Source organism: Pipra filicauda, unplaced genomic scaffold (genome assembly GCF_003945595.2).
Source record: "Pipra filicauda isolate LSUMZ 115617 unplaced genomic scaffold, ASM394559v2 scaffold103_size3290846_pilon, whole genome shotgun sequence".
In the NCBI taxonomy this organism is placed as follows: Eukaryota; Metazoa; Chordata; class Aves; order Passeriformes; family Pipridae; genus Pipra; species Pipra filicauda.
The window spans coordinates 963,534-989,965 of record NW_024103474.1 but is presented as its reverse complement, the minus strand read 5'-3'; the positions used below and the strand labels follow the sequence as shown (position 1 = coordinate 989,965).

Here is a 26,432-nt window from a genome sequence, read left to right as displayed (position 1 = left end):
AGAACTGCATCTTGTGCCATTTGGCAAGAAGGAGCACCATCATTGGTATGGGATGCTCTGTTGGTTTGCTGGGCTGCTGCTGGAGTGTGTTCTGGGAGGGCTGGTGCTTATTTTTACATTGTTGCCCACTCACCCAGTAACTGGTGGGACAGCTGGCCTTGGTTACGTGGAGGAGTGGAGTAAAAACCTCGTCTCTACCTCCTGTAAGAGATTCTGGATTCCAGCTTTGAACAAGAGCAGTCCAATTCAGTTTAGATAGAATCATAGAAACAACCAGATTGGAAAAGACCTCTGAGATCATCAAGTCCAACCCTTGATCCAACACTGCTGTGGTTACCAAACCATGACACTGATGCCACATCCAGTCTCATCTTAAAAACCTCCAGGGATGGTGAATCCACCACCTCCGTGGGCAGCCCATTCCAAAATGATATCACTTTATTCATCCCTATCATATGTTAAAACTTTCCTATCATGCATTAGAACATCCCTATCATATGTTAGAACTTAGATTTTGGTTGTAGTTATTGATATTTTTGGATACCGTCAATATATTTTATAGGCTTTTGCAAATGTATCTCTATAGGCTCAAGGATAGGTCAGAAAATACATTCTCATATGGCTTTGCTTTCATTATTATGACATTTTCTTGCCATATGAAATCTCTACTGTGTTGCAATATTTAATTTGGAGATGGAAATAAATTTCTGAGCTGCTTTCCTGAAGATGGTAACATTAATAATTTACTTATTGCACAATTGAATATTTTTTAGTTATCATATAACACCATATGCCAGCAACATGTTAGTTATGAACTTAGAGTTTTAAATACATCTTTTACAAAGGAAAAGGTATTTTTTTAATCTTCTCTGGGGTTCTTCGCATTGACTCAAAATGTTTATTAAATTATCTTTATGGGCATTTGGTTCACATTGAACAGGGAATATAGAGAGAACTAATAAGACTGTGGAGAAAATTACTTGCCCACACATCTGAATTCCAATAACTGTTCTCTGTACAAATTGTATGTGTATATGACACACATACAGTACACATTTCTGGAGATATTTTGGCAACCTGAATGTTTTCCTGTATATGCTGTTATCATCATATGTGTTTGTCATTCAGATGCTTCCTTCTATATTTGCAATGATGATGACATTGTCATTATATGTTCATTTGTTCTGGCATACTCTTGGACCCTTTGGCACAATCTGTTAAAAAGAAGCATTTGACCAACACCATATACTAATATCCACTGTTTTTCACCATGTTTATTTTTTTCTTAAGCACAGACCTACTTTGTTTGCTTCCAATGCATGATGTTTCACACTGTTCACAGTTTTGACATCGAAGTTCTTTTTAGTCAGGATGTTTATTTTGAACATTTGTTGCAATATCAAGGGTGTAATGAGGAGTTCCTGCTTAGGAAATGTGCTAAATTTTTCACTAGCAGCATTAGTACTTGACCAAAAATGGTAGCAGGTTGAAAACATTTTAATCAGTGAGTCAGAACTTGAGGTTGATCATGGGTTAATCTTTTTAGAGGGTTGTGATTGTTTGGGGAAGAAAGCTGTTCTGTTGCACTTTGATTAACTAAAAAAAAGAAAAATCATATATTACTGCCTATTTAAAGTATTTAAGAATTGGCTTAAAATTCCATAGTTATGAAGTGCTCTGCTGACCCAGGCTCTGAGCGTGGCTGGCACATGGCTGACAGAAAAGGTAGAATGATGAAGGCAGCGTCTGCCCTCATTCACCTCGTTGCAGGGTGTTGGTGAGCCAAGCAGGGAGAGCAGGAGATGTTCATTTATTCCAGCTGTGCCCATTACCAGACTCCTAGCAGTGATCCTGGAATCACATCTGTCATCTTAGGAATCACACAGTCCCATGGGGGACAAAAAAATCCTAACGATGACCCCCAGCCAGTCCTGAAGCATTGGAATGATTGGTGGAAGGTGGGAGGAAAGAGGAGGCTGGAGGTAGATTTTCTGACCACAGGAAATATTTTTATTTGCATTCTTGTCAGCAGACATCATCCACAGAGACAGTCTGGGCTCAGCCTGCCTCTTGCTCAGTCTCAAGTCCATTTTAATACTTCCTCTGCATATACATAAATGTGCCACCTACTGACATGTGCACAGGCTCAGGATATTCCCAACGTTGCACATCAGGTTGTGTGTTTGGTTACTGTATGATTTTCTTTATCTCCAGGAAGCAGATGTTATGTTTTTGTCAATTTGTCTGTTATTATTGCTGAAGATTGTGTTATCTTTACCTGAGTAGCCCAGATCTGAGCATTGCTTCGTGCTGGATGGACACACATAACCATTAACTAATTTTGTCTCCTAAAGGAGCATTTCCTTTATAAATAAGTATGAATAATGTTTTTTTTGAGGTATATCACTGTATTAGTTTCATTATAATTGGTATTAATACATAATCCAAGCTGCTTTATTATCAGAGGGAAATGTCAAAGAGGGTAAAAAAATAGATACATTTACTTTAAAATGTCAAACCCAAAACACTTGGCCAGTGATGGGCAGAAGTTGAATACTTTCAGATCCATTAGAAAAAATTCCTCTGGTGTGAGGTGTTCATGTTCATATTTTGTTTCTAGCATCTATCTCCACCTTGGTATTAATGCACAATTTACTTTTTGTGATCAGAGTGTTTTTCATTACTGGCCTGCACTTTCCAGTGTCTGTAATTGGTAATCTCTTGGATATGACATCCTAACACTTCCCAGCAGCATCAGATCAGCCATCAGAAACAGGCAATTAGGACTGCTTAGTCCAAAGAAGCTGAGAAAGAGGGATTTGTGAGAGGACTGTGTGTTAGTCGGTCCTGGGCATACACCACTGTGCACACAGAAATACATTCAGTGACCTTCAGCCAAAAAAAGTGGAGGGATCATCATTGCTGAGTACCTGCAGTAGAACTGTTCATTTAGTTTGGGTAATAAAAAATGAGAATGAAATAATTATTAAGATAGTAATACATAGAAAAACTTTTTTTTTAACCGACTTTTCCTTTTGTGAGTTTTTTTTCATAACCAAGTCATAATATAAACTCATTATTTTTTTGTTTTGGAAAAGTGATTAAATAACTATGTAGGACCAAAGTATCCTTTTTCTGTTATAGTCTATCCCATTACATATTGCTATCCTAATACTGTTCCTAGCTTATTTGGGGCCCAATCCTGCTCCTATAAAAGCTAGTGGGAAAAACTCCCAAATGCCAAACCCAGCATTTTACTTCATTTTTAAGTTTCAGTTTGTGATGATACTGTAATTCAGTCTGATCTGTATCTGTCAAATACTTTGTTCTTTGATGATGCAAAATACTGAATTTTACTTAAGTAATTTGCTCACTATTTAAGACAGTATAAAGCTCAACATGAGTCAGTCTCCAGTGATTAGTATGACATTTCAGGCTTCATCTGCAGAAAGTATGTTGAAATATGCAGGGAATTTCTAATGAAGCAGATGTTTTTCATTGGCAGCATATTTTCTGTGTATTTTATATAAGTTCTTAGAAAGTTTAGATGTTTCAGCTGATTTTACAAATACTCTGCTTAATAAAGTTTAATGAGGAGATCTGGGGTTTGCCTACTTTAATGCATAAATTTAGTAATAATTCTTTAAACAGTTTTAAGAGTCTTTGTTTCATAATCTCGTGATTCCTGGCAGGGCAGTGATGTATGTATAAGTAGATTGCATGTACTTGAGCAAACGATTATTTTTACCTCATTTTTCCCTTGTGATGCCTTTCTATTATATATGTTTTGAAAAAAGATAAGGGAGAAAACAATTAGTGTTTTAATAATGATCTGATTTTTAAAAAGTGCTACCTCTTACTGTTTTTTTTTTTACCATAGTATGTTTATATAATACATTTTCAGCAGAATCAACTCCTCTCTTTTCCCTTCCTTCTCCTCAAGTTTTATCTTGAGTAACAGCAACACTTGAGATTTTAGAAGTGTGGCATTGAGTGTGACAGATGCATCCACAGTGTGTTGGAAGCAGCACTGAGGTGGCATCATGTTCATCTATGTGACAGGAATTGTTGAAAGGTTTTAAAAGGATATTTTAGGCAAGAGGGTAAGACCCATCACTTGAATCAAACGTCCAGAATTCCATTTGTTCCAGTGCAATAAATGTTTTTAAAGACTTCTGTTCAACTTTGGAAGAAGCTGCTGCAAATCTCTCAGTGCGCAAGCAAGCACAGAATTTTGGTCCTCTAAGCTTTGCCAGCTGCTGTGCAAAGTGTCAGACCATTTGGGATATTGGGACAGTTTCTCCCAAAGTCAGGCAGAGAGATTAAAAAGGGAAAACTGAGATTATTCTTCACAGGACACAGAGTTTGGCTTTGTGAACAAGAAGTTGGTGTGTGCTACCCTTGTAGCTCCTGAGGCTTGCACAGACCTGTTCTAAAAGGGTCAGTTGAGTCCTGAAGCCCCTTCTCCATGCCTGATCCTGTTCCATCAGCTCAGGTATATGAGTACTTTGTAGATGGTGAGAGAGTTCAAGTATTGCCTTCTCATTTGCACTGCTGGGGAAGTGTTAACCTTCCTGGCCTCGTGCTAGAAATGTTTGTCTGTCACTTTGGCAGAGTGAAAATGTGTCCTTATAAAGCACTGCAAAACCCAGTGTTCATCACTGAGTAATCTCAAGTGAATTAACTTTGCTTTAAGGAAGCTCCTGATGTGATATAAAACACAATTATGGTTAGATTCCAGTGATGGAGTAATTAATCTTCAAAAAGAGCACAGCAGAAAAGGGACCTCGAAAGGCTAGTTTGACCCCAAAGCTTTGTTTTGGAGTTTTAGTTGGGCTTACTGCTATAATTTCGTACAATTTATGGAAGTTGATGGCTAATTTTGTTTGGCTTACATAGGAGCAGATATTTTATTTTGTATTTATTTTCTGTCAAGTCTTTTAATCATGTTTTATACTAGCAGATTTTAGTATGAGTCAGCTAGCAATGTTTTAGTATGAGTCAGCCAACATGAAATGCTAAGAGGATGGTTTTATAAGGATATTAATGTTTTGTTCAGGATGTTATTGAGTTGAAAGATGTTCATTTACATTTGGAAATGAAAAATGTTCTACATTTTATTTATGGTTAAGCTGACTTTTTTGATCTTTTATTTGATTTTAATATTTAATGTTCTTAATTTCTTAAAGCCAAAGCCAACTGAAACAGTCACAACTGATGAGTCTGGGGTAAGATCAGTAAACTGACCCCAGTGGTTTTACCTCTACTTGAGTTTATTCTTTTTACCATGTCTTTTTTCCACCAATTTTTTCTGTATTTTTCATAATTGTCTTACTGCAAAGGTGTTATGCAGTGGTTTGCATTCATTGTCAGTGTTTTATTGAAGTCTACTACAAACAAACCCAATATGATCCTATTAACAAACCAGAAAACTTGGAAATGCATGTGATGTGTGAAGCATTTCTACAGGTCCTGTGTTTTCAGCATGTAATTTTTCCTTTCATATCATGGTTATCAAGGTGAACAGGCCCTCAAGATACATTTTTCAAATCTTACCTTTTCCACCTTTGCATTTTATGTTGTTTTTCTGGAAGTGTTGCATGTTTGAGTTTGTATTTGGTTTGACTTCTCCGTGATGCTCTTCAGAACTCTGAGGACAGCGCTAGGATCTCCATCACTTTTTTCCGTCTCTTCCGGGTCATGAGGTTGGTGAAGCTGCTCAGCAGAGGAGAAGGAATCAGAACTTTACTGTGGACATTTATCAAGTCATTCCAGGTTAGCAAAATTGGTTTAAATTTGCTTAATAATTATAACCATGTATACACCAAATTTTACGAAGAAATACCCTGTAGAGTGCAAAAAAAAAATAAAAATTAATACTATCAATGATATCAAATATATGTAAATATATTTCCATGTTAATGCCAAAATGAACTTCACCAGTTACTTCAGGGAGGCTGAGGGTCATTCTTTGTCATTTAATAATAGCTGTTATTGTGAGATTTCTATGGTTCTTCCTAAAAAAATATTTGGTATATTTAAAAGGGTATATTAAGTTTGACATACGTAGATCTCACGCTGCCACACATTTTATTAGATGATTAGAAAAGAAGAATTTAACCTATTTTTTATACGAAACCAATTTCAAGTGTAACAGATACTTGAATCATTGCTCCTGAAAACTGATGAAGGTGAAGTTAATAGAACTCTGTAACTGTATAGAATAAAGTCTCTCTGTGTTGTCAGAATCAGTAATGAAAATAAAATTAAAACCACTAAAGGTGATTCCTCCCTCTGGATTGCTGGCAGAAATAATTTAAAATACAATGAAGGTTGTGTTCATTCTGTGCAGCAGAGTATTCAGAGTGACAGGTAATAATGTTTTAAGCACTTGCAGAGGGAAAAAACCACTTGGAAAAGTCTGTGTTGTAGAGAGAAATTATTTTTGTAAATGGAAATAGAAACTGTGTAGCGAAGTTATTAAAAGACAATGCACCTGTCCTGTTTCTAGGCTCTGCCTTACGTTGCCCTCCTGATTGCCATGCTGTTCTTCATCTATGCTGTCATTGGGATGCAGGTAATTATGCAGTTGTTTTAGGATTAAAAAACAGTACAGTCTTGTGTGAGACCTGTTTCCTAAGGTGCTTATTGAAGCATCCCTTTGATAGTGGTGCTGTATGTAAGGCAGTGCCTTCAGAGTAACGTAAAAATCACTGTCTTGACAAATCTAAAGTTTAATGAAAGTGTGTCTGTGAAAGTGTTTTTCATACATTCTGAAGCAAGTTTAATCTGCAAGGCCTACAGCCTCTGTCAGCAGACGTCACTGGAATGAAAGTCAAAATCCTGGTTTATTGTAGGTATTTGGGAAAGTGGCCATGAGGGACAACAATCAAATAAACAGAAACAACAATTTTCAGACTTTCCCCCAAGCTGTGCTTCTTCTCTTCAGGTGAGTAAACCTTAACTCTTACTGAATGCATCTCATTTCATAGATCTATGAAAAATGTTCAAAATGTGTTTGCAGGTGACGATCAGTTCAGTTTAACAAGCCCATACTCACTCTGTCTGTATGCTGTGTCCATGGGCACAGCAGGGGTTTGATGATGTGATACAGAACTAAACTTATTGCAGCTATTGTGAAACACCTCATTTGTGCAGTAATTGTCCAGGTAGAGCCCAAACATAGCCCTGATATCACTGTGGGAGTATTGGGAAAGGGGAAAAAGATTGTGCCCTTACTGAAATCATTACAAGTACAACTAGTGGGACAGTTGAAAGAAACGAAAAGCTGTTACAAACATAACGAAATAAACTGTTCTTTACATTTACTGAGGAGTTGACAAACAGTAGAGGGTGTAACTTGCAGAAGGGAAATACCAGATAAGCAGCAGGAAAAACTTTATGATGGCAAAGGTGGCTAAATCTTGATGGGGGGGATTATACAATCTCCATCAGTGGAGAGTTTAAGAAGAAGGTAACCATTTGCCAGGAATACTTCCTGGAGCAAGGAGAGAGAATGACATGGAACCCTTATGGTGCATTAGTTGACCTTATAAAATGTGTCTGCAATGTCAGATGTATGCTTGTCAGTTCTAAAACTTGCTCTGTATTTCTTTTACCTAGTTCCTGCTCTGAAATGTTCTTCTGGCTTCACATTTGCACCGGTGCAGCTTCCATCATTTTGTCAGAGCTTTACAAATTAATACATCTTTAATGCATTTTGATCAAATAATTCTCATTTTATCTTTGTGACCTTATAAAGGTGTGCCACTGGAGAAGCCTGGCAGGAAATCATGCTGGCATGTTTGCCTGGAAAACGCTGTGATCCAGAATCCGATTATAATCCAGGGGAAGAATACACATGTGGAAGCAATTTTGCCATCATTTATTTTATCAGTTTTTACATGCTCTGTGCATTTCTGGTGAGTTTAGCTTTTGCTTATTAACAGAAATGAGCTTTAGGCATTTTGACTTTCTTCTGGATTAAGAGCTGTGAGTTGAGAGAATGATTGAAAATCCCATATCCAAAATATTTTGGCAAGGTTGTATTTTTCCATACAGAATCTTAAATCCTGTATCCTATACCAATTTTTTCAGTGAGGGTAGTGAAACACTGGAACAGGTTGCCCAGAGAGGAGGTAGATGCCCTCCGTCCCTGGAAGCATTCAAGGTTAGGTTGGATGGAGCTCTGGGCAACCTGATCTGGCTCGAGATGTCCCTGCTCATTGCAGAGGTGTTGGATTAGATGACCTTTAAAGGTCCTTTCCAACCCAAATGACTCTTTGATTCTAAATTCCCATGTGCAAGATTTTCTTCTGCATGTAGGATGGTTGGCTGCACCTTTGAAAGCTTCTTAAGTCTTTTCATAGCTGTTATTTCATGCAGTTCTCAATAGTGTCATTAAATATCCCCTAATAATAAAGCTGCAATTATTTTGACTTACTAGTAAATGCTATTTGTATTATTTAAACTTAGCAGAATTTGGATTGGTGTCTACAAGTGTGCTCAATTTGTGGCACATGAGATGTGAACAACAACCTTTCACCTAATCCGTGGCCTAATGGATTACTTGCTCTAAAATAATTGTTGAAAGGTTTTTCCTCATTGCAGGTGTGTGGTCTAAGCTGGTTGATTTGTTCTATTCACAGTACTGATCTCCTTGCAAAAGGAGAGTGATCCAACAGAATTCTGTGAACTAATGTAAACATTCACATTCCACTGCCCTGTATCACCTTCTGTGTTAACAAAACATACAGAAGTCTTATTGTTATGAAATTGGATCCTATTACTACAGAAACTGTTTCCTGAGATCTACACTGTGTCAAATATGTGTATAGGATCCATTTTTCAATTCGATGTAGTGGGATCTGGCAAATCAAGGAAGAGAAACAAATCCATTTTGCAGCCTGTGTAAAAAACTGACTACTCTATAGTAGAATCATATTCTCGTTATGTCATTACTTGATAGAGTTTCAGTTAGTTAAATGAAATTATTTTCTGTGATTTTTGATTATATTTGCCAAAAAATTGTCAATTCTTTTGTTTGAATTCTTAACCTACTCTACCTGCTGAATTTAAAAAAAATAAGTGCAGAAGGGTCAAGATTGTTCTTAATTACTTTTTTCTCCCCTTTAGATTATAAACTTGTTTGTGGCTGTTATTATGGATAATTTTGATTATTTGACACGTGACTGGTCTATTCTGGGTCCCCATCATTTGGATGAATTCAAAAGGATATGGTCAGAATATGACCCTGAAGCAAAGTAAGTTAGATCATTTCTCTGATATGATTTATTTGGTAAAAACAATAAAAGCAGAACATAGTATATTTTGGGGAAGTGGATATTTGGTAACTGATGTGTGTTGGTTCCAGGGGAAGGATAAAGCATCTTGATGTGGTTACATTACTGAGGCGCATCCAACCACCACTTGGTTTTGGCAAGTTGTGTCCTCACCGAGTGGCCTGCAAGGTAGGTCTTGGTTTCTCTTGCAGTTCATGCAATTCTGGCCCATATTTATTACACGTGCACAAGTGATCCTGTCTTTTCACAAGGTTTCATTCACTCTCAAGTTTTCCTGTTTGTTTGTTGGGTTTTTTTCCAGGCTTAAGTTAAACCAGCAAAATTAAGGTCATTTCTTTCTATGCACTCATTTGAGTACTTGCCACCAATGTAAAACTCTTCATAGAGGATCTAAGTGATAGGGATCAGTGTGTGTATCTGTTATTAGTCTGTTATTGTCACGTATCTGAGCTACCTCATCCCAGCATTTCTGGTGGCCTGTCTCACTACTTCAGCCCAGTGACATTTCTGATTTCTCTTCAGTCTCAGGGAGAAGAGGGTGGTAGTTTGCTTTAATTGACAATAAAGTTTTGATACAGTGCTTTTACAGTCACATTCATGAGAATTTTTCTCCACGTTAAACATAGAAATGAGATTGTAGGATGGGCACTGCAAGATGATAAACCAAGCTGAAGTGAATAATGGTGTGTAATATGATATGTAGCAGTAAGTGAGAAGACAGAAGATTAATGGGAATTTAAAATGATACAGAATCTGTCAGGCAAAATGTGTGATTTTGAGGCGATTTTAATTGTATTTTAATATAAAAGTTGAAAAGCAGCACAAAGGAGATGAATGATTACTGCATTATTTGAGAACCTCAGAACTGCTGATATTGTGGGTTTAGCAATTTCAGTGGGAATAAGATCAAGCCTTTTAATTAAAGGATTGTTACAACAGTATTGTTGTTTGGGTTTCTTGTATATCTGTTTTAAAAATAGGTAAGTTGACATACAGACCACTGGGTTGGAATAGAATGTCACAAGGTGGACTTAAAACAAACATGTATGTTGAGATTAATTGTTCATTGAGTAATGCTTTTAAACTAGAATAGAAGAAAATCCAGGTCGGACGTTAGGAAAAGATTCTGATAGATTAAATAGTATTCTTTTGACAGACAGGGTCACAGCAGTGCTGCTCTAAAAGATGAACACTAACCCAAAGAGAAAAACCCCTTCCCAGTAGTTCAGTGTAGGTGGCATAAGAGATGCACGGCAGGACTAAAGAGCTACCTGAGAAGTGCAAGACAGGCCTGGTGCTGTGGTTCCTTTGGGAGCACGAGGAACCCCTGGGAAACCTGGAATGTGACTGAGACTGGAGTGCATGCTCTTAAATAACTGCTTTTCTCCTTAATACTTGCACAGTGTGGCTTACAGTCATAGTCAAGGACTGAGCTTGGATGTTTGAAAATTGCCTAAATAAACAGCTCATGAAAACTGGACAGTTTTAGTTTTTGTGTGAGCATGCATGTGATTAATGCCAGAAAGAAGCGATTTTGACTGCCTATTATACACAGCTAGGGTGGAGGACTCGACTTTTTTTGGAGAACTTATATAATTTGTATGCCTCTCACTAATATTATTGTTTGAATACATGAGGTTTTCAGAAGTTAACATTACATAAGGTGTTTTTCAAACAAAGCAGTGTCAAAATTTGTTTTCCTCTTCTCATTTTCAGAGGTTAGTAGCCATGAATATGCCACTAAACAGTGATGGAACCGTCATGTTCAATGCTACTTTGTTTGCTCTGGTTAGGACTGCTCTAAAGATAAAAACAGAAGGTAAGGTTCTTTGCTGTAAAACCTTTCTGGACTTGTCACAAGGTACAGTGAGGAAAAGTTACAGTTTATTCATTTTGTTGGACATGAGTAAAGGTGCCTTGGTCTCACTGGATCTGATTTGCTTTGGGATCATGGGTTTTATTCATTGTTGCTAGTAATAATTTGCTAGAAAATGAAAGGAGAGGGGTAGTGAGGCCACAGCCCAGGATATTGTAGAAATTATTCTATGCTTTCATCTGATCAGATAAAAATGTGCAGCAGGGGCACAACTGTAAGGAATGAATGACTTCCCCTTCCTGCCCAACCAAAATGCTCCTTTCTCACTACCTTTTAGCTTGGTGCCTTGGATCCTACACTGGTGCAACTGCAGCTTTTGCATGCTTGAAAACATCCCCAGTCTGGTTGAGGCCAGTTCTGACTGGGTTGAATAGATTTCTGTAATTTCCATCAAAGAGGGAAAAGCTTTTAAAAATAGTGATATGTTTCAGATAATTTTCTTTCTGTTTTCATACTTTTTTTACCTTTTTTCCCATTCTGTTACTCCTCTATCTTCTTCTCAGCAGAATTTGAGTTCCACTGTCAACAACAAACTTAGGTTAAGCCCCCTCAGGCATCACTGTGGTTTAGGTGAGCACTGCAAGAGATGAAAAACTGCTCAGTACTCAGTTGCCTGAATTTTCAAGCCTGTACAACTGGCTTGATTAATTAATTAATTAATTAATTACTGTGATTAAACAAATAAAGGCTCAGCTTTGGATCAAGAAAGAAGTGGCTTGTAAAGAGCAAGTTGGCCCTTTCTGGACAGCTTAAGTGTAAGGAGTGACAGAGTGAGGCCAAAGTCTGTAAATCACAGTTGACCTCTGCAGTGCTCCAGAGACTGATTTGAAAGCACCAGGAACTTGCTGTCTTATGCCCTTTCTTCTCTTTAGTTGTTGTATTATTGTTGTTACATGACAGAGCTTAGGTTTGCCACAAAGGATCCCTGTCACAGTCTTTAATTGTATACAGCTAATTAATATCCAAAGGCTCATTCATTGCAGCTGGTTGAACCATAATTGCCATCCTCCCTTTTTCTGTTTCATTGCCACAGGTAACCTAGAGCAAGCAAATGAAGAACTTAGAGCAGTTATAAAGAAAATATGGAAGAAAACGAGCATGAAATTACTTGACCAAGTTGTCCCTCCAGCTGGCGGTCAGTCTGACAAACTTTGCACTGTGCTGTTCTCTGTGCCTGTTGGTCTTTCTAGATTGTCAGGAACCAAAGAAATGAAATTACTACATTTTGCAGTTATAATGTCATTGAAGGACAACAAACAATAACAAAATAAATATTGAGAAAATGATATCCTATTACACTAGATAATACATATAGGACTGATAAGTGAAATTTTCTTAGATCAAAAAGAGAGAGAGGAAAATATTATGCTTATTTTCTTGCTTGTGACAAATACCTTATTAGACCTAAGTCTAGTCTTAATTTCGGATTATTCAGCAAAACAAACTAGTTTGATTTCGATGCACTGATCAAAACAACATGTTTTGTACTATGCTACATTATAGCTTATTTGCTTGTATATGCTGAATACTTCTGGGAGAAAAAAAAATTATTGCCAGCTTAAATTTTCTTTTTTTGCTAAATTAATAAAGCAAGAGGTTAAATCATCTCAGTTACGCTAGTTTAAACCAGAATCAATCCACAGTCAACAGATGATGGAAATGGTTCAGATTTACACCAGTATGACTGAGATATGAATATGGCCCATATAAAGAGATATCTCAATTATAATGACACCAAACATTTGTGTCTACAGAATTACAAGGCACGTTTATTAGATGTTCCTACGTGCTGTAAAATAACATGTCAAATATGCGTTATATCTCTCTTTGTAAATATATATATCCTGATATATATATATTTAGCCTTTTTCAATATATACATTTTTATTCATATGCTGTAGTGTAGGTTTAGGTGACTGTTCTTTACTTGCTTTTTCAAGTTTTAAAGGTGCAGGATCTGTTGCACTGTCAGCCACACCCAAGATATGTTTACCTGGACATCCAGTACTCAGATCTATTGTAATCACCTGGTGTTTCTTGTAGTTTATTGTACCTTCATAGTGTTACAGCAGCTTCCAAGACTGATCAGACTCAAGAGCCCGGGCATGGTGGTGGTGGAGGCTGACCCTGGAAGGTGATGCTCAGGCCCAGGCAGGAGGAGCACGCTGCCTGCACTGCTCTTCAGCATGACCCAGCAAGCAGCAGTAGCTTTGTGGCTGCAGGAGCCACTTGCTATTGGTGTGGTGGCTGCCAGATAATAATGGGGATGAAGGCAAACCTGAGCCTATTTGACTCTTCAAAGGGGAACTGATACTGCACATTTAAAACAACTTTTGTGTTCTACTCTGTTGTTCTTAGCCTTACACCTGAGTGCTTGCATGGCATAGATGAATCGCTTTGTTATTGTTGTAACTATGTGCTTGAGCTTTTTCTGCAGCCTCTGTTCCTTTCAACTATGAGTCTTTCCGAATATTCTGAAGCAATTCTGTTTTAGGGTGGTGGCATGGAATTAGTGTTGCCTCTTGCCAACTTTATTCCCCTACATTTTTTAATTGAAATAGAGATGCCTGCTTCAGAATAGCGAGCTCTGCCTGCCTAAATCAATCTGACAAAGAACCTGTACAGATTACATTCCTAGAACTAATCTTACATAGTAATTCACTGTTAACTTCAGCTTCATTTCATTGCTGAATATAAGCTGTATATTTATTTTCAGCTATACTAAAATTCATTGCTAATATTCTGCAAATGTAGCTGTTCAGTGTAGCTAGAAGGCTGAAAAATGGATCTGCTCAATTGATAGGAAACAGTATGGCTTCTGCAACCCAGTAGAAATAAGAACATGTTAAGAAGTCCTGCAGCTTTATTAATTTTCGATTTCAGTTTGGTTTGTTCCTCTGTGGACCTTGTTATGATTTACCTGAAAATTGAAAATATTTTAAACCACCTAGAAAAAAAAGAGGAATACAGCTATTTTACATTCATATGCCATAGGAGTGTAAAATAGCTTAGTGTACAGTAGAAATTAGTTTTGATGTTTAATATTCAGTGGAAAATTGTGTATGAATTAACACCAGTGACAGCTGATAATAGCCACCTGCTAGGAGACACGAAATTCTTTTCAATATAAATCAACAAAGCATCCAAATTCAATATGCTAGAATCACTTGCACTTAAAAGTATTGAGAGGTCTAGTTTATAACATTTTTCTCCAGTACTGCTTTTGCTGGTATTACTGGATGGTAGGTCATTTGTGTGCTCATGACTGTGCCTCCAGAACACTTATTTGCAGAGCAGAATGAAAATAATCAGTATTGCATTTTTTTCCCTTGGATTATGAATAGATGCACTAGAAATAGACAGTTAATTCTTGTTACTGATTAAATAACTTATTACTATGACTTAATTAGACTGTTAATAGTTAGCAACGCATTTTTAGTACAGAAAAGTGAAACTGCTTTGCAAAAACATAGAATGTCAGTCAAATGTCTGATGTATGAATGAGACTAGAGAGTAAGAGAAATACAACTCACTGAAGATTCACCTGTATTCTCTGAACTCCCCAGTCTCCACTTGAAAGCCCGTTGAACCCTGCCTAATACTTTTTACCCTCTTCCAAAAGCTTCCCACTGAAATGATTCCTTTTGCTGTCACTAATTGTAATTAGCCATGTGTCTATTCTGTGGTCAGTTATGCTTAGCTGCCTCCCTATACCTGTCTATATCTGGCTTTATGTGTGTTACTCCAAAAACAAAGTCACCCTTGGCCAGGTGTCCGTCCCTGTGTGCCCGTGTCTGCAGTACAACTGACTGTGCCTGGGAAATACACGTGTATCTTGGTGGTACATGCAGACTTTGACATGCCCAATTCAGCAAACTGGTAGGGCATTCGTCTGATATGCTTATAAGAAGTTGGTGCATGTCCAGAGTGATCAGTAAGGGCCCTGCATTTCTGCATACTGATATTTCACAGGTATTGTCATCTCAGGTACACTCAGTAGTCGTGCAGCGTCATAGCCTGGTTTGAGACATGCTCTGAGTGCAACCCATAGTGTGTTATATCGAGTCTGTCACTTCTATGTGCTTGTTCCTTCTAGGAGCCATTTGCTAGTTCACTTCCTCAACAGTTCTGTTCAAATACTTGAAATAAAATAGAATAAAGGATGGGGGGGAAGCCTTATCTGGGGAGTTTGACCAAGGCTACATTGTAAGTCAGTGGGTTCAGCTAAACTAAGGCAGGCAGGTTCAGAGTAGATGCTGTGTAAGAGATCTAATACAAAGCACCGTTAGTCCCCGAAGAGCTGCAAAAGGAGATTACAGGTGAACATCAAAGGAAACATTCACAAAAAGTTTAGAAATTAGATTTGTGGAGTCAATTAAAAAGCTTTTTGCTGCTGAGGCTGAATCTGTAGCTCTGGTGAGCTTTTCTTGTGGGCTATGGAGTTCCTGCTGTTTCCTGGTAGTTCCCCCTTTCCTAGCAGGAACTGGGGGGCCTCAGACCTTTGAGGAGTTGTCACTTGGGCAGAGCAGGCTCTTTAATATGCTATTTCCTGCAACAGACTGGTCTCCCAACCAATATCTTTTGAAGCAATTATAATTATTTTTGCTTCAATACATTTAAAGACAAATAAACTGCTGCGAGAAGACATTCCAGGTGTTTTCACTGAAGTTAAAGCCTGTCCTACTTTATCCCATGCATACAGCCCATTTCAGATGTTATAATGAGAGGAGCTGATTTTGAATGGTAGAGGTTTCGTTTTGAGATAAATTTTATCACAGAGGCAAAAATGAGTTTAAACAGTCCATGGATTGGATTCCCCATCCTTTTTTTATGTGAAAGCAAGTCACTAGAAGAAGAAAGTCAATTAAATTTAAATTAAGAACAAACAGTCATTACAGGTAAAAATAGTGTTAGAAATACTGTCATTAGTGAGATACATTGGCACATACTGTTGATAAAACAAAGATACAACAGCATTCTGTTTTAATCAAATGTTAATGTATAGCACCTGATTAGAGCATTTGCTTGATGGGGGCAAGAGGAAAAGCTTGTTTAACAGAACATGCTCATGTAAAAACCTCACAGAACAAAAAACAAACTCAGGTCTGTTCTAAAACTCTGTTAGAGAGTTAAAATATGGAGAAAGCAAATGACATTAAAACTTTCTAGCAGGGGTGTGTTAAAATGTGCCTGGGCATGTTAGATTTTCATGTTCAGCCAAGGCATGAATGTACAGAATAACCAAGAGCCTGAGATGGGATAAACACCTGTCTGTCCCAGCAAGGGCAGCTGGAATGACAGGAACTTACTCCCCATCAGGATGATCCCTGACAGCAGAGAGAACCTGGATGCTTAGACCACACCAGCCCTCCTTTAGGTATGGCAGCAGCCAGCCAGAAACACTATTGCAAATGGCCATTTCAGGATATTGAAAACCACTGGGAGACTGGACAGCACAGCAGGAGGGGAAATAGCCAACTTCATGTCAGATAACTCTAGAGAGGAAAAAAATGTGTGACAACAAAAGCAATGTTTTTGAATGGAAAACTGTTCCTAGTTTTCTGGCAAGCATTACTGGGAGATGAAACCTGCCTCGCTGAATGCTTCACTGGACTCATAAAACAGGCACAGGCATTCTTAACATGCTGTGAGCAGGCGACTGGGTGTCCTCACAAGGACACTGCCACCTGCCTTTGAACTTTGGAAACTTTGAAATTTGGATTTTGTTCACAGCAGTGACTCTTTAAACATGCTTACTTTTATTGTCCTGGCTGTTTGCCTGTCATTTGAATTGTACTAAATTAACTGATGGAAGTTATTTTCCTTTCTACCAGCATTGCAGAGCTCACACAACACGTAATGTGGGAGAGAGCCATGTTGTTTTGTATTTACTATTAATATTACCTGTGTAGAAGGTGGTTAAAGACCACATCTTAAACATATAAAAACCCCATGAAATTGTAACTTCTGTGGGATTTCATCCGAGACAAGAACCTATCTTGTCTTATCTGACAATAAAATAGCAGAAGTGTAACATGAGCATCTGGGATACAAAATTCAAACTGGGAGATGCTCAGGTATTGCAGTGAGGGCATGACACCAATAAAAAAAAATCTGCAGAGCGAAGCAGGCTGTAAAGGTGTCCAAGTCCTTGAGCAATCAGAACAATGCTACACCGATACACTGACTAAGCAAATTTGGTTCAGCCGTGACAAAAAAAAAAGACATGTAGGCAGAACCTTTTTTTTACAGTCACTCTTATGAACATCAATGTATGTATGTCATAGTAGCTTGTATTTAATCTATTTATTCCAAGTAACTAAAGCCAGTACTTCAGCTTCACTGCATATACAAATATGTTTATGGTTATGTTAGAAACTTACTTAGAAGGACATGAGACTTGGTATTGTATTTTCTTCTTTATTAAGGATGAGTTCACTTAACTGACTGAGCCAAAACTGCTTGCTAAAACATTGCTTTTAAATGAGTTACAGGGTCCATTGCTGTAAGCTGAAAGTGCAGCACCTATTGCACCCATCACATTTTCCCCCCCAAATCAGATATGAGTGTACAGGCTATTGATAAATATGCTGACTTGGGAGAGATCTGTCTGGTCTGTTCATTTAGATGATGAGGTAACCGTGGGGAAGTTCTATGCCACCTTCCTGATACAGGACTACTTTAGGAAATTCAAGAAACGCAAAGAACAAGGACTGGTGGGGAAATATCCTGCGAAGAATACCACGATTGCTCTGCAGGTGATTCTGTTTTTACTTTTTTAACTAACCATTTTGTGACCTTACTTGAAATAGCAGGTAGATGAATATTGATGATTGTGCAATGCTGCCAGGATTTTATTTAGCTGGGACACTTTTGGCCCTTATTCATCAGAAAAGTAAAACGTAATCCTGCTATTCTGTTATAACAAGGTAAGTGCAAAAAGTTATTCTCTGTGGATTACTCCAACAGTAGCAAGGGTTATAAAATCTCTTAGCAAGTCTTGTTGATACATTGCAGTCTAAAGTTGCTGGTACAGAACTGGATAAATAAAGTTCTGATCTATCATTTATGTTCGTTATGCTTTAACTGTTCAATATTTTGTGTTCCTACAATGGCACAAGCCAGTTCTCAGGGAACTTCCTAATATGCATGACCTCACAGTAAAGAGGGTTTTATACAGTTTTATCGTTTCTTAATTCTCATTGTTCCTTTCCTTTTCCACTTTTGACTACTGGTGAAAAACCTTCCTGTTTTTTATTTGCAAATTCCGAATTCCACATTCATCAGTTTCTTTCCCAGGAAGTAATATTAACATACTGCATTAATGTCACACGCTTCTGTCTGTCTCTTAAAACAAGCTATCAAATGGAAACCAGGACAATAGATCTGTCTGTCAGCAGGCCTGCAGCAAGCAGTCCATAGAGTACACGTGATCTAAAGGGCAAATTGTGAAAACTTCTGTCCAGTGGTACCCTTTCTATTATGAATTTTGAAACAGGCAAATGGAAGGCTGTTCTCAAATAATTCCAGACATCATACACTGCACCATTTTTTATTGGATTGGGACTTTGTGAATTTCAGTTAATGCTGAGTAGTTTGCTACAAACTATAAATGCTTTAATGTTTCTGATAATTTTTTACTCTGATGCCAAAATTTATGAATATGTTATGAAAATTCCTTTCTAAAAGAGGAGAAATGTGTTAACCTGATTTAGCTACTGTTTTCTTTGTTAAAAAATCCTGTTGGTTTATACTTCAGTTTAGCAGAACAATCTTTGCTGTGTGAAGTGAGTAATTTGTTTCATTCCTATGTCCTAAAAATGCCTCTGCTGGCAGCTCTGACACACATTGTGTCACAAGTCACCACAAGCATAAGAGATGCAGCAAGCAGGGAAAGGTTCATCACAATTCTGGCTGTTGATTTGGGAGCAAATGGCTTGCCAGGAAATGTATGAACCATATTTGCGTAGTAGGAAAGATGAGAAAATTATTGGGAATAGAAGTGATAAAAAGACTGGAAACAATTGAGAGGGAAATGAAAGACATTGGATTTTTAGGAAGGCCTTTGCAGACTTCTCTATTGCAGAAGCATTGGAACATAAGGAGCTCAAAGTTAGTTTTAAGTCACGGTATTACAGGTTCCCACTTGTGTTTTTGAAGTTTCACACATAAAAACATAGAAACAAACACTGAGTTTTCAAATGTGAGTGTGCTCTGTTGTTTGTTACTGGATTGTGCTTCCTGTTCAATGACAAAAGTAGAGGGCAAGATGCAACTGGAAAGAATGAACTCTTCTTTCATCTTTAGACTACTATTTTTTCAATTCAAAACAGGTAAAAAAATGGCCATGAATCTCTGCTAGGAATCTACAAAGGCTTATGGGATTTGAGGCATGGCACATTTTTTTTTTTCTGATTAAAATAATGCTCCTGTGGGAATAAAATGAGACAGGCCAGTAGATGGGAAGGTTCTTCCTTTCTTTTTTCCCATATTCTACTTTTGCCTTTCTAACAAATCAGTAGTAACTCAACTTGATTTACCTAACAGAAGTGAAAATGCCATTTCAAAGAAACCTGAAATCTATAATTGGGAAGTAGCCCAGTCCTACAGGTTTTTGAAAGGAATAATATGACTCCATACTGGAAGCTGCAGCAAGTCAAATTCAAAGTCAAATTGTCACATTTGTTAGAATAATTATTTATATATGAGGATACAGCTTTAAAACAGACCTGGATATCTTTCTAAAAGAGATGTTCTGCTTCAACAAGAATTTAATTTCTTCGGATCAAAGCCCTTGAGAACAGTCCTGTGGGGTAGAGAGGTTGGTATAAATGGTCACAGAGGATTCTTGTGGTTCTATAATGTATAAAAATGGAACATGTTTCTGGTTTTGGCCTCTTTGTTCCAGACTTGCTTTGTCCAAAGCTCAGGTGGTTATAAGTGTTTTCAAAAACCTGTGGTGTTAACAACTATTTTTTGACATCATAATTTATGGGTATACCATCTAACTTACTTCTCAACTGTACAGGCATTTTTGTCTGTTTACACCTTTTTTTGTTGTTTTGAGAACTTTCTTTTTGAAATTAGAAACTTCCTGTAGTCAGGTCAGGCATGTTACTGCAGCAGCAGCTTTTATTTACTTTCTATAAACTAGTTAAGATTTCATAGTATCTGGAGTTGTGATAGTACCACTGCAAACAGCCTCTGCTTTCTGGACTTGAGAAAGTCCAGCAGAAGCTGGGCTATGTCTGTCTGTAATTTTTTGAAATTCTCTATAATTTTGAAATTTCTCTATCATTAAGAACCTTTCTATACCAGGAATTGTTTGCTTAAAGCTTTAAATAACATGAGGAAAGTACTTTTATCGGGCTAATAAGAAAAGGCTTTCCAGCCATCTGATTCTTCTATTTGTAAAGAACAAGACCAACTGTATTTTCGTATTCTTGATTACGTCTTCTCTCTATTGCAGACCAGTTGTCAGGCTGCAAAATCCTTAAGCAGATCAGCAGATAAAAGGCAGTGTCACCTGTTCCAATTTGTGTCTGAAGCCATATGAGCAATAAATGCTCTTGTACTTTTGCTGATACCTGTGACTTTCTCTTGGGGTAGTTGACCTAGTTAATTAGTGAAGACCATGGTTCCTAAGGATCTAATAAACCATGCAGTGCCAGCATTATCTAGCCTGGCTTTCCTTATCTCCTTTGTCCTGTGAGAAAGGGAGAAAACAACCTGCTATCAGGCTTTACAGTCCCTTCCTAACCGTTGAATGAAGTAGGAGATGAGTCACAGTTTTATAATCCTGCTGATTCTTACAGTTGTTACACTTTTCCTGACTTCAGAGAGTAAACAACCCCTGTGAGAGAGAAGGCACATGCTCCTTGGAACAAAATCCCGTGTCTTTTAGTTCTCAGGACAACTGTTAGTCAAGAAATTAATGTATCTTGCAGTTTTCCCTGTTTCATGAGAATCCAATAGAATTTTTTTAATGCAGATCGCTTCTTTGCCTTCCTTTATTCCTCGTGTTCTCAGTAGTGTTTTGTTGGGTTTTTGAAGGTTGGTTTGTTTCATTTTTCACAATAGTTTCATTTAGTACTTTTGAAGATACTGAAGAGAAATCCTGTTACTGTCAAATGGCCTAAGGCACTGTTCTTCCAAGAGAGTTACACTTACTTTTTTTTTTTTTAAACTAATCCTTTAGTTATAATCTAGGATAAGCAGTTGGATGCCTTGCTTTTTTCTAAAACTGTTTAAAACATTTACTTCTCATGCTGCTATCTCTGGAATGACTTACAGGCATTGAGTTGAGTCAGAAAAATAGCACAGAGCTCCCTGCAAAACTAGATTTGCTTTGTGAATACCAGAGCATGCAGCAGGCAGGAATTCCCCTTCTTACCCCACAATAGCTTCATTTGGCGTGATTTTTATTCGGTAGAGCTGAGGTTTTCCTCAAGGATGTAGCATTTGCTGTTAGCCCAACACAGCTGCTGTTTGGGTACATGTCAGAGAGGAGGAGGCAGCCCAGAAAGTGAAGTGGGTCTCAGGGGAATGATTATCTGCTCCAACTATTAAGTCAAGAAAATCTTTTTGCTGTGAAGTTTCAAATTCCTCCTCACTCAGAAAAGGACACTTCAAATTATAACCAACAGCATTTTCTCTAAACTTGCATATTGGCACCAAAAACATCTTCAGAACTGCAATAACAATATCTCTGGGAACTCCACTGGCTGTCTTTTGCAGACCCAAGGTTTTCACCTCTTATGAAGAGAAGAAAACAAGTGGCTCTGAAATGACAGATGACCAGTTTATGTTAGATATCTACTGCCATTTTTGTGATGTTATACATGCTCCTAGGTCACGAGAAAAAAGGTGCCTTTCTTATGCTACTGACTGATACTTATCCAGTGAGAACAAATATATTTTCTGGGTCAGAAAGAGATGTCTTTGTGTAATGATGGAAATTTGTATTGAGCCAAACAGTAGTCACGTTGCTAGTAAAATAAATGTTAAGTGAAGCATGAAGAATTTTAATTACTTTCATCTAGTACTTAGGGGCAATGAATTAATTCTACACTATTTTTCCTAGGAAAATACTTACTGTATTTTCTGTACTTACTGTATATACTTACTTACTATACTTACTGTACTTACAGTGTAAGTAACATTTGCATCTGTTTTTCACATTTATTTACAAGTAACACATTTTGTTAATACACACAAATAAAAGTTAAAAGATATTTCCCCTGCCTCCTACACAAAAGCACTGATTTAGTGAGCTGAACTCGATTTTTGGGATCATGTTTCAGATTAAATTAATTATGCTTTTTTCCCCTCTGCAGATGTTATAACTGATATTAACCCCACAGGAAACATTAATAGAAAAAGGAAAAAACCCCAACCCTCTAGTAGGCATCAGCTGAGGGGTTAATCTGTAGCTCCAGTTCCATTGAATTGTGCTCCCATGCTGATGTGGTGTTCACAGGAGGGCTTAGCTCGAAGGCAGACTGAGAGCAGAGCTTTTGTGTAGTTGTGGAGCAGCACAGTCGGTGTTGGGAGCCGGGCTCTGTGAGGATGAACAGCTCTGGGGAATCACGACTCGACTACTATGTCTCTTATGTTCACTGCTATAGTGTAGGTCTATCCAGCTATTTCTCTGCACGCCTGTTTCCTTATTTTAGTAGTTCTTGTGTTGTATTCTGTTTGTACTAATCTCAGTTTATTTTTGTGTTGTCAGAGTAGCTTTGTGATTTTATGTTCTTTTTAGTTTTCTCTGCTATAAAATAAGCAGATAGTAAAAACGTGTTCATTATCTACAAATGTAATGGTTTATTTGAACATTTTTAGAGTCATAGGCTTTCAGGACTCTGAAGCTCTGAAGACCTAAGGATTTAGAATAAATATCTGTGCTTGTTCCAGATCTAGTGAGTTTGTACAGCAATATACATAAATATACATCATATAAGCAAAGCTTACCAGTGTTTTCCATTTCCTGATATCATTGTAAGATGCCTCAGAAGAGGGACCATTGTGTATATTATGTGACTGGAAATAGTTTAGATGATAATGATTCTTACTATTTAAATAAGGGTATTGTGTTTGCAGTTCTTAATCTAAGCTTAAACTGCATCTGTACGTAGGTTGGACCATACCTCACAATGCTTGTAGACTGAGTTTAGGTACAGGGAAAACAATCTTTTTGTGGTTCCAGTATTTATAAGCATTTAAACATTTTTCTAGAAGTCATGACTTTGGCATGACTCTTGACTTATACACAGATTTCTTAATATAAGACATATATCTCAAATGGTGTAACTGTTTTATGCATACCATAGACATGGAAAAATTGATTTTAAATGTATTTGGCATTTTTTATAAAGTCTTTTCAAAATATTTAAATGTTTAACTTTAAAATGTTCTGATGTTTTGGTGTGAGGTGCTTTTTAAGCCTCTTAGAGAGTCTCTCTCTCTAAACAACCAATACAGGGATACAGTTATTGGCCATATGACATTTTTTTCTCCCCGAGGGACTCCTGCAGTTCTGTTTTTGCAGCATGTGAAAGCACATACATGTCATCTCAATGGTGTGTTGGAGACAGGGGCATCATTCATTGTCTCTTGAGATGCTGTTTAGGACCCAGCACTGGTGTCTCAGTGCCTTGTGCCGTCTTGACGACACTGCAGGTGCTGTTGTGCCTCCTGAAGCACAGCTGCACAGAATTACCATCTTCAGTTGAACTCATCTTGTGCCTTTATGGGAAAGCCTAATTAAAGGCATGCCTGGGTTTCTCATGTAATTATGTTGTTCAGCGCTCTGTGTGTCACTGGTTTGCTAAATAACCACTGGACTGGTTCATCTCATCTTTCTCAAGCCTACAAGGGAAAAATGAAGCAAGGAAGGCATTAAAAATTAAATTTTGGAGAGAGGATGTGTCTGAGCAAGAATTAACTTCTTTTGCCAACTTCTAGTGAAATCTCTAGAATAGAATTAGAGGCAATCAAATACATTAATCTCTTTTCTTCCTTTACTTCAAAGAAACAACAAAATAGAAAAACCTGAGGAGAAAGTACAAATGTTCTCTGGCAGAACAGCATGGATAGTTCAATCATGCAGTTTTGATCAATGTTATCCCTATAGAATTGGTGCCTAAACATGTTTCTGGCATGTGTTATCTGTTCTGTTATAGACTCTTTCATCTTCCAATGTCTGTGATGAAAACAAAATCTGCTGAAAGGTATAGGGTAAATGCACATAAACATGAACACCTACGTGTCATTGCAAGAGGTTTGTTACATGGAAATGAGTATTACTGGACAGAGATGAGATGAGATGATAGAGGCTGCCTGCTTTCTCTTGAGTAAAGGAGGGGTAATTCACTAAGAAGTAAGCCAGAAGGCAGTTGGAAATGTAATCAAAATTAAATCATTATTCAATATGTTGCTGTCAAATATGGCTTTTCTCAGGTCCTAGGCATATATTTGTGGGACTTAGTCACAATTTGGCAGACAGGAATATGAGCTGGTGGTTTTTGTCAGGGTTAAAATTTACAACACTGCTGTCTGAGAGTGTTGTGTTCACAGGAGGGCTCAGCTCCAGGGCAGTATTGGGTTGGACTTGAGAGCACAGAGCTTCTGTGTGGTTGTAGGGCAGTGCAATCAGTGTCAGCACTGGGAGATGGGCTCTGTGAGGATGAATAAATCTGGGGACAAGACTTGACTACTGTGTCTCTTGTGTTCACTGCTGTAGCCTAAGTCCATTCAGCTATTTTATTGCACCCTTATTTCCTCATTTTAGTAGTTCTTGCATTGTATTCTGTTCACAAGGTTATTTTACTGTTAAAGTGTCAATGTGGCTTTGAGGTTTTTTGTTCTTTTTAGTTTCCTTTGCTATAAAGTAAGCAGGTAGAGAATGTGAAATGCAAGTGACTATTCTTGCTAATGATCAAAAATAATAGCAATCCTCTGCTAAATAAATAGTGCCTTTGCCTCTGCTAAATAAATAGAAGCCTTTGGTCTTATACTTGGAAATCTGTACCTTAGAATGTTAATTTTATTTCTCTTTAGCACCTTACAAAATGACAACCATTAGCCACCTTGCTAAGGTTTTGACTGTGCAAGTAGCGTGAGAAGTGGGAGAAAGCACAACGTATTCATGAAATGTGTATTGTATATTAACTCGCTAGTAAATGATTTTTAGAGCCTTGTTCAATTATAGTGTAACTCTCAAAGTTCATCCCTGAGGAGGAAAATTTAATTACCAAATACATGTAGCTAATGTGATCAGTCAGGCACCTTTTTCAGGAGGTGAAATACTGGGATGAGTGAAAACTGCAGAGCAGCCTGTGGTAAATCTACACTGTTGGATGAAAAGTTTTTGGTTCATCCCTTTCCAGGTTCTGATTGCCCACACTGCATAAATGCCTTTTTGCTCCTCATCAAACCAACTTTTTCTGTTTTGAGTGGGAATCCGACTGTGATGCAGTGCTATGTTCATGGGAATGTACGTGAGAACAGCAGGAATGGGACCAAGCCATGTTTGGGGCCCTCCAAGGTCCTTCAGCTCCAGCTGGAGTTCTGAAACACAAACAAAATTCTCTACACATCCTTATGCCACCCCAGGGCGAGTAACATGCAATGGCAGTGCTGTGCCATAGAACTATAGCTCTGATGGGCTGGAAAACCTTCAAAAAATGCAAAAAAAAGAATCAGGTTTTTAGATAATAATCAAATATTAGACCAAGTGCTGTGCATGATTTTTAGTAGTGCAAGTGTAATGGTAGTAAAGAGTTAAACAACACATCTTTGATTTCTTCTGAACCTGACGAGATTAAAAAAAAAGGAGGCGCAAAGAACAAGACTGTGTTTCTTGCTTTGGACCAGAGTTAAAACAGGAAAAATGTCTCCTCTTTGATGCAAGGCAGGCCTGTACAGAAGCCCTGAATTCTTGGCATGGGTGTGAGGTCTGTTTCCTCTCTAATGTGCAGGTCTGTCCTTGACAAGTCTCAGCATTTTCCCTTTTCCTGAGGGTTGCTTGTGGTGGCAGACTTGAGAGGACTGTGAACTGGTGTACACTGAGGTCCATGCTGCTGTAGCTAAATGGTCTTCTGCCCTAAACTAAAATTTTAAATCAAGTATCTGTGTATCAAAGTGCAGTGCAGATGAGCTGGAATTATTTCACTGCTTTCTTTTCCATCTGAGCTCTGCTAAAATTGCTGTTGCTGTAGCAAAAATCTCCTTGTGTTTCCTTTGTGGACACAGGC

The 26,432-nt window shown here is 37.8% G+C and overlaps 1 protein-coding gene across 5 annotated transcripts in view; it reads left to right on the top strand.

The window, feature by feature from the left end:
• The window catches only part of CACNA1D (calcium voltage-gated channel subunit alpha1 D), a 171,480-nt gene that overhangs the window by 131,747 nt on the left and 13,301 nt on the right, over positions 1-26,432 (top strand). For all 5 annotated transcript variants that reach the window (XM_039378756.1, XM_039378763.1, XM_027727999.2 and 2 more), the window contains 10 exons: positions 5,190-5,228; positions 5,647-5,775; positions 6,512-6,577; positions 6,858-6,949; positions 7,763-7,922; positions 9,136-9,263; positions 9,374-9,470; positions 11,019-11,121; positions 12,212-12,313; positions 17,806-17,936. In XM_039378756.1, the coding sequence (XP_039234690.1) occupies positions 5,190-5,228; positions 5,647-5,775; positions 6,512-6,577; positions 6,858-6,949; positions 7,763-7,922; positions 9,136-9,263; positions 9,374-9,470; positions 11,019-11,121; positions 12,212-12,313; positions 17,806-17,936 (1,047 nt within the window). The remainder of the gene's footprint in view (positions 1-5,189; positions 5,229-5,646; positions 5,776-6,511; positions 6,578-6,857; positions 6,950-7,762; positions 7,923-9,135; positions 9,264-9,373; positions 9,471-11,018; positions 11,122-12,211; positions 12,314-17,805; positions 17,937-26,432) is intronic.